Below are 9,005 nucleotides of genomic sequence, written 5' to 3'. Positions count from 1 at the left end.
AACATATTCCTATCACTGCAACATCAACCGTTATACCTGTGAAAAGATATGTTTTAAAAAGAATAATCATACTATAGAGTCATCTTACCAAATAGCTATGTTGTCTTGTAGGATAATCACATCTCTGAGGAATGTGTCATTGCTAAATTTGATGAATTAAGGAGAACAGATGGAATGAGGTAATTGCTTGATGAGTTGAAAGGGTGAGATCGAAAAGCTATATTTATAGAGAAATTAGGTGTCTAGGATTAAGGTGGAATCGATTTGAGAAAATCTTGGGAAAACCAAAAATGGATTCTTAGCTCATTAGTGTCAATTGATAAAGGAAAGATTACGATTATTGTGAATTAACAATAAAGATTATAAAGTTTTTACCCAAAAAAATATTACAATAAATATTATTGTTGATTTACCATATTTAAGTTTTTTTTTTATGCAATTTTTTAGAGATTAAGATTGTAAATAAAATTTTAAATAACCATAACTGAAAGGGTATAACACAAAATGTATTATAAAAATGTTAATATAGATATTTTTAATAAATTTAAAATTATAATTAATTAATACTCTCGGTGATCGCAATAGCATGAATGTTGATAAAAAAAAATATTTCACTATCCTAGTGATAATGATATGTGTTCTTCCTAATTCAATTAGCCTAATATAATAATACTGATGATCAAATACAATGTTTTTGGAAACATTTAGGAATTAGGAGTATACAACTCTTCACAAATGTTGGACAGAAAATCGAGAACATACCACTAATGTTTTTATTTGTAGTGAGTATATATTTGGTTAAATATGAGATTTGTTAAGAAACCAAAATAGTTATATAAATGGAAACTAAAACATAAGCATGATACATGCGCAAAATATTGAAGTTAACAAGTTTTTAAAATTTTACGCTAGCTGAATTTGGAACCAGAAAATTTTATAATTATATAATGATTATTAATTGAGATTTATAGAAATTTTGCTATAAATATGTAACTGCAATGAGTGAAAAAAATTCTAAATATCAATCGTTTTTTAACATCATCGATCCTTGTGGTGTTATTTAATTAGAAGAAAATGAGATGGTTTGACCATGCACTTGATGTGTACCAAAAAAAAAAATTGAATGTTGATGTAAAATTTTAAAATATAATATAATAATTCTTCAAAGTAAATTGAAAGGAAAAAATGTGAATTTCACAAACACAATTTACAAAGTTTAGCTCTAGACTAAGCATGTATAATATATTGTGGATTTTCTAAGAGGATATCGAGATTTCTAATTATACTTAGTAATACAAAGGTATGTGATATGATTTATTAAGATTAGAACATGATGTAAAAATTTCATTTTCCGTTGGTTTTTAGAATTCAACTTATTTTTTATAGGCAATAGTTAACAAGAAAGAGTATGATGTGTATACATTAATTATTTTCATCAAAAATATTGCTATATCTGTGAACTAGATTATACATAGTATGATGTCCAAATGGCTGAACCAAGATCAAAGGAGTAGCAGTTTGGAACTTATAATCAACTCTATAATAGAATAATCTATAATCGACTAGGTTTAGCATAAGGAGACTTGTCAAGTATGTCTTTTACCCATTTCAACATATATAAAAATATATTGAAATTAAAGTTTCAGGCAAAGATAATGATTCATAAATAATTAATATGTATATAACTTAGTTAGCCATTGATTATCTCTAAAAGTTGTAAGGGAGATGATCAGCCTCACATTGCTTGTAGCATAGTTATTACTCTACATATACCAACAAAGTCAGTAGTCACACAACATCCACAAGTATCTTGGCACCCACACAAAAAATTAATTTAAACATGTTCTTGAATATGTTGCTCTGAATTATATTAATTCAAATGTCTTTAGGCAGGAAATCTTGCTTTGTTATACTAATTCTTGTAATTTTTTTTTGGCAGGAAATCTTGGTGGTTTCACTTAATAACAGTGTTTTTCGAATTGATACCACAAAAGTTTGCAGCGATGGTGTGCAGATTTTGAGGAGGCATATAGAAGAAGTTACAAATTTGTCATTTTTTCAATTACCTGATAAGAGGATTACCCGCTTGGCTTCTTATTCCTTTGATGGTGAGGTAAATATATGGCAAGATGATAAGGAAGAACTCATCGCAAAGATTAGTTGTCGTGAAGGTCCAATATTGGCTGTGAAGTTTGTCAAATATTCAGAGCGACTAGAATACAACACCATTGTCAGAGGGGTAAGCCTTTTAAGCCTTTAATTTACATTTTCTTATTTTTCTTGCTTAGCAATCTTTGACAGTGTTTGTCATGTCTTTCTTATAGGTACTTATGAACCATGAAATAAGAATATGGGGCCAAGATCATGGAGATGGGTGGCTCATAAGTCAAAAACCGTGGATCTGCAAGCAGAAGCTCATCTTGACAAGTTTCGCTCAGGAATCAGTTAAAAATGCTTTAGTTTTATACTTTATTTGTGTTTTTCTGTTAATATAAATAAAATTATACATATATTTAATACTATTTAATTTATTTTATTATTAATTTAATAAATATCCCTAAAATTAGTCCTCCAGTAATTTCTGTTTATTCTCGATTTTATCGTTAGGCGCTAGGCCCACCTCAACCCCCATCCAACGCCTACAAATTTCTAAAGTAATTACCACTAAATCTTCTACGATATTAGATTGAAGTCTAGAGTAATATTAAGCCACCTAATGATTCCAATATAACAAATATTTAGAGAATTCAACTATATAGATCAATCACAACAATAACAATCCCTTGGTTTGAAAGTAAAGTATATAAACGTTAAGTTAATTTAGAAGCTCAGTTACGAGGACGAGTGCTCTCAGTAGTCCCACCGACGCCTGACATAACTCTAGCGACATCACCTGCTGAAGCTTCAGGCTTCTTCTTGCTGTACAAAACCATGTAGCCAAGTCCACCGATTATTACCGCTCCAACCGCTGCCGCTCTCACCGGACATATCCCTAACGACTTCCGCTGGCCCAACACTTCACTCGACTGCCTCGCCGCTTGTTCTGGCCCCGCCATTTCCCTTCTTTGTCTATGTATATTTTTGTGTCTTTCTATTAAAGTAACGTATATCTCTCTCGCAAGTTAACTTCTTCTACTACGTTTCTGTTGATCAAAATTTGGAATATTTGTAGAAGAGAGTTGTGGTTACTATGGTCAACCGCACTCGTAGGATATTCGAAAGACTCGCTCATGTGCTCTATCTATATTTATCTTCATAATAAAATATGTCACTGTCTTAAGAAATTTGGAAATTCCCAAATTTATTTTAGGACAACTTTCACGCCATCGTACATTAAGAGAAATTCATGGAAACTTATTAATTTGTAATTTATGAATTACTTGTCCTTTGTTGTTTAATTTGTAGTTAACTTGGACGCAAATTGGAACATAAACCATGCAGGTTTGAACGGAAGCCTAATTACAATGGTAAATTACAAAAGACTTCACTATTATAGTTTTTACCTAATAAACGTACACCAACAAATTTTCAAATCTTTCTTGATACTCAGGGTACATACTTACTAGTTACCAGTTTTGATTTTCACCCAACTTAGAGTATAAAACTACATATTAGGTGAAACTATAGTTCGTGAAGGACTTTGAGGTAAAATGAAAAAAAACGAGTTAGCTATTTATGTAAAATGATATCTTGAGGGGTCTGTTTAGATTCCGAGGTCAAAACTCGGAGGATCACTCATTAAGCAACCTCTTGTGCTGGCCGATGAGGTTTCTTGCACCATTACTTCTTCCCTAGATGCTGCTGCAACTCAGATAAGTAAAAGAAACAAAATCTTTTAGATTTCAACAATAAAATTAAATATAACCATAATAACTATAACTACAGTTTTGCATACTGAATGGCTAACTATCTATATTTGGATTCAGTTAAGCTCTACAAGTCTAAATAATTTAAACTCCAGAGTTACCTTTCGTTAAAACAGACTCCATCTTGTGGCTTTGGCGGGTATCAGATTCTGGAGGTGTTAAAAGCGCTGATGTTTGCGGGTTATTATCAGAACATGTCTCTGTAACATTCCGTCTCTGAAGAATGGAGAGTATCTGATTAACTACACAGAAAAGAAAACGCTTGGTTAATGTATGTTCTCATGAATTGGTATTATAAAGAAACCACTTGAAGAAAAACCCAATCAATTAAATGTACATTTTTGACCCACCATCACGTAAAGGCTTGTCTTTGCTTAACTTATCATTCTCCAACCTTGAATCTACAGCGGACCTTCCTGCACATTCACACAGTGCCATTTTTAAGGACAGGATATGTCAGATTAACCTGTTGCAATATCAAACAGTAGAATGATTGGAGGAATGTGGTTTTGCAGACATGAGTTCTACGATTCAAATCTAATCTACTGATCAGTTGTTGGAATAAAAAAAAAAAAAAAAAAAAAAAACTCAACATTTTAGACAAGAAAAGAAAGACATGCGGCAAATATTGTAAACTAGCTGAGAAAACGCTTCAATTACCACAATTATGTAAGAAAAAAAGATGTGGTAAGTAAATTTCCCACATCTTACCATCACAAGGAGAGTTGATCAAGGGGTGGCTACTGTTTTCTTTAACAGCTGAGCCAAGAGGTACAGTGCCTGCATACTTGTTGCTGTTAGTCATAGCGTGCACAAAATCAACAAGTATATACATACGAATGTGTTTCTATCAAAAGTTTACTAAACAATACTAGAAAGAGGCCAAAAAAACACACATGAAAAGAGTATTATATCTCTAACATGAACTTTGACAAAGCACATATTTCTCCATCCTGTTGGAGATATCAGATACAAGGTGTCTACGAACTCCAGAAGAATCTTCAAAAGTGTCAATCTTGTTCAACAAGAAGGTACATAAATTCAAACGATTTAAGTTTACCGACAAGAAGGTACATCAATTAAAACGATTTAAGTATACTGATTCAGGAGTGATACGTAGCATGAATTTCACTGTATCATCCGTCAGTGTGACTGATAAATATTGATATTTACCAAACTTCAATATGCTAACAATCATACAGTGTGCCAGATTAAATGGGTACAGTTCAGCTAGATGCCTAGATGGTTGAACCAAATGCCAAAGGTTCCACATTCTATTCTCCATTAGATAAATGCAGAAACATTTCAAAGAAAGGAAAAGAAAGCATCAAACCTTTTGTTGTTGACTTCATAATGTCTGGAGTCAGTGCCCCATACTTATGCAGTTCTCTCTTTTTGAATACTGAAAATGTAGAAGGAAAATGTTATTACTAGCCTGCAGTGCCCAATTTTCACTCTCCACGAAAACTAGATTAATAGGCATTAAAGGTTCTTGCCAGCAGTAGAAGAGGGATTTACAGTTCTCCAATACAAAGGCAAAAACTTAACTTAACTCACCTCTAATCATATTGTGAGATGGACTGAGACTTTTTGAAGAAAATTTATTCACAAGGTTAGGTTTTTTCTCATCTGCCAGAATAAAAAGGGAAAGAATCAGAACAGTCTTTTCAAGAGGAAAAACTTCCCTGCAAAAATTGTAAGAGTTGGGAAAACAGAACATCATACCACCATGAAGGGAACTTTTCTTGAAATTTGGCCTGAGGACTGCAAATGATTTGCGCGCAGAGCCTTGATCACTTGGTTCGACCTTTATATCAATTGAAGCCTTACTTCCATCCTTAGGATCGCCTATATCCACAAGGTATGCTTGAAACGTGAGTGTTTCACCTGTATCCACAACTTCCCCTGCTTTTAGCATCCTGCTTTCAAGTAGATTATCCGCCTCATCATAAAGCATCACCTGGTTTTACAAAAAAAACACTAAGGTTAACTCTGAGACCTTACTAAACAAATGAGCATAAGAGAAAGATATATGATGAAACTAGAAAGCAAAATATTCACATAACAAATCTACCATATTGAAATCACAATAATCACTAATCCAAATACCAAATTTACTGGTCCACAATTGTTCTTGTGCAAAGAAGCAAGTAAGCTTCAGATCTGCCAAAATCACTCAACCCAATTTTCAGAATTTGTTTCAGAATCCAAAAAAAAAACAAAAGCAATTACAAAAAGCTCATGATATTCAATAAAACAATCAAAAGTGGAAAACAAATCAAAGCATCATTTGCGTTAAGTGTAGCTTTGTATCATATGAAGAAATAAACAGAGAAACAGAGAGAAGAAAGAATGATTCTATTCTTATTCCATTTATTGGTTTTGATACAACATCTTGTTCCTTTTATACATAAGGATACAAGGGATACTAGAGTCTTAACCTAGGTTCTAGGTTCTTCCAATCATTGTTACGTGGCGTCACTATCATCACATGGTTCAAGGACGGCAAATTGGTTCTTGGTTGGCAATGCCGTACAATCTGCAGGTGACGTCTTCCTTCGTTCTTTGTCGTGTTTTGCAGGTATCCGTTGAGTAGATGTGGGCTTAGGAAGAGTGTTGGGCCTTGGTCCCAATAATCCTTTTTGCAAAGCTGTGTCGTTTTGGACACAGTTCTTCATCATATTCTTCACTAAATCAACAATCACAATTCAACAGCCAAATCCACATAAACAATCTCGGATTATAGAATAATTCGCGAAATCAAACAAGCACAGAAATCTCAGTCCACCAAATCTAAGTTAATCTAGTGCGGATATGGCAAACGAAGACTGAAGAGAGAGAGAGAGAAAGAAAAAAAAAACCTTGCGTCTGGTGAAATGCAAATCCAGGAAGCCGTCGTGATAGACCTTACGCTTCTGCTTGATGTGTTTCGTATACATCGCTATCCATCTCTTCTTCTCCGCCATCTCCGATATCAGAATCGCGTTTTGAATTTCAAATTTTTTTTTGACTTCGGCAGTGTTGAGTAAAGTGACGATGACTGAAGACGACGATTGATTAATTTTATTATTATTTAAATCCCGCTTAATTTTTAAAGTTTGTAACATTACACCCCAATACTTTAAAATTGAGACTACTGCTCACCTCAAATAAAGGACAACGAGATTTGATTACGAAGTTTGAAGTTTAGAAGAAAAGTTATCAACTTTTTTAATTTTAAATTATAAAGGGCCTATAACTCAGTGGTAGAGCATTCGACTGCAGATCGAGAGGTCACCCGGTTGAGCCCTTTTTTTTTTTTTAAAAAAAAAAAAAAAATATTTGTAGATGTATGTTTACGAAACCCTTTGTAAATGTAAATGTATGGTTTTCTCTCATCCATTTTTAATCCGTGAATGATTTAATTAAAATGATAATTGGTGTGTTAAGGAATCATAATGCGTATTAAAATTTAATAACGGTCATGATGATCTCGTTTCTTATATTCTCATACTTACCAACCCAAATACCGAAATACGACTATAGAACTAAAAATAAAATTATCCCTTAGTTGAAAAAAAAGTAAAAAACCAATATACAATATGATTACAATACGAATATAATGTATGAAGTTTAAAGTCTTTTTTTTTTGGGTAGGAATGTAGGAAGTTTAAAGCAATGTAATGAGTTCATACATATATACTACTAGAGAAATTCCTTTAAATACCACTAAACAAGTTTTTTTTCCAAAAATACCACATTTTAGTTTTTTTTTCCAAAATACCACAAAAGATTTTTTTTTCAAAATTACCACAAACACAAAAAAAAATTGATTTTTAAGAATGTAATTTTTTTTTAGGTTTGGGTTGACACATTTAATTTTAGGGTATTGTTTTTAGGGGTATGGTTTAGTATTTAGAATTTAGAAATTAGTTTTTAGTATTAAAACTTTAGCTCAATTATGTGGTATTTTTGGAAAAAAATATATTTTAGTGGTATTTTTGGGAAAAAACTAAATTGTGGTATTTTTGGAACAAAAACCTATTTTAGTGGTATTTATGACAATTGCCTTATATACTATAGTATTTTTGAAGTACATTTTTGAAATAAATTCTTAATTTTTATTTTCGAAAAATTATACTCTATGTTATCTATACTAGTATTTTTGAAGTATATTTTTTATATAAATTATTATCATTTTTAAAAAATCTGATAGTATTAATATTTTTATCATCAAACAACAATTGTGTTACGCAGATAATTCTCATGCTTTTGCTTATACTAGTTGCTTTGTGAAATGATAATAAAATTCTTTTACCTGGTTGTAGAGTCATTTGTACAACTTTATTCTAGAGTAGACAGAAGGTAAAGGCACCTATTCGCAACATCAATTATGTATTTTGTCTTGTTCTATGCACTACTTGCATTTGTTTTGGGGCGAGATTCTACTATAATTTGTCCATCGCGGTAATCTACTTTGGATTTTAAACGTTGATTTGGAAGGATTAAAAGACGTGAAGTATGTGTTAAAACTTTTGGTTCAAATGCATAAGCACTTTTGGGTAGGTTAAATGAAGCAGCTTGTTGCAAAATTTCCTAATGAATCTCTTACAACTCATCCAGATCTCGCAAGTGAATCCTAACCTCGAAAACATGCATCGTGGTTACACTTAAACAAATCAATAGTACTGTATTTGCTTTTTAGTTCTTGTGAAGAAGAACGAAAATCACAAAAGTCCAAGCTAAATTAAAGCACTTCTTGTTAAACGAATTTGTTTCTTCTCGAACGTGATTAATCATCTGGTTTTTTATAGTAAAAAAAGGTACATATAGTTTGATCTGATGAATTATTAATGATTTACTGTCCAGTTTTCGAAAATGATAGATTCTATTATTCACACTAATTTATTGCAAGCTGAGACACTAAACATATCTTCAGCACCTCCATTAGTAATTTTAAGGTGTCTTTGAATTTAAAAGAATAAAATTAGAAGTGTTACAGAAAAATTTTGTAACTATGATTGACATAAATAGTATAATTTAGTTATTTTTTGTCACAAGTTTGTAACACCAGTCTTGACTCAATATTTTTGTAGCAAATTCGGCACTATTAGTGATGAGAATATGTTACCTTCAATTCCGTCATAATATTGTTACCAA

General features: G+C 31.9%; 1 protein-coding gene across 17 annotated transcripts; it reads right to left on the bottom strand.

Moving 5' to 3' along the window:
- Positions 1-3,421: 3,421 nt before the first annotated feature.
- LOC104707378 (uncharacterized) lies at positions 3,422-6,914 on the bottom strand. 17 transcript variants are annotated; one of them, XM_087460368.1, is made up of 9 exons: positions 6,728-6,914; positions 5,976-6,550; positions 5,592-5,826; positions 5,424-5,495; positions 5,200-5,268; positions 4,578-4,646; positions 4,217-4,282; positions 3,968-4,108; positions 3,422-3,801 (listed from the first exon to the last, which is right to left on the bottom strand). In XM_087460368.1, the coding sequence occupies exons 3-9, from the start codon at positions 5,821-5,823 to the stop codon at positions 3,704-3,706; spliced, it is 747 nt and encodes a 248-aa protein (XP_087316494.1). In that variant the 5' UTR covers positions 5,824-5,826; positions 5,976-6,550; positions 6,728-6,914; the 3' UTR covers positions 3,422-3,703. The 17 variants fall into 17 exon arrangements, 13 of the variants coding, with proteins under 13 accessions (XP_087316494.1, XP_087316487.1, XP_087316486.1 ...); XR_015563080.1 differs by lacking the exon at positions 5,976-6,550 and having other exon boundaries at positions 4,217-4,332; positions 6,728-6,910; XR_015563081.1 differs by lacking the exon at positions 5,976-6,550 and having other exon boundaries at positions 3,422-3,798; positions 4,217-4,332; positions 6,728-6,910.
- Positions 6,915-9,005: the final 2,091 nt, after the last annotated feature.

Source organism: Camelina sativa, chromosome 8, assembly GCF_030686135.1.
Source record: "Camelina sativa cultivar CO46 ecotype springtype chromosome 8, ASM3068613v1".
Classification (NCBI taxonomy): domain Eukaryota; kingdom Viridiplantae; phylum Streptophyta; class Magnoliopsida; order Brassicales; family Brassicaceae; genus Camelina; species Camelina sativa.
Note: the sequence above shows the minus strand (reverse complement) of the source record. Positions and strands in the feature narration are given on the sequence as shown.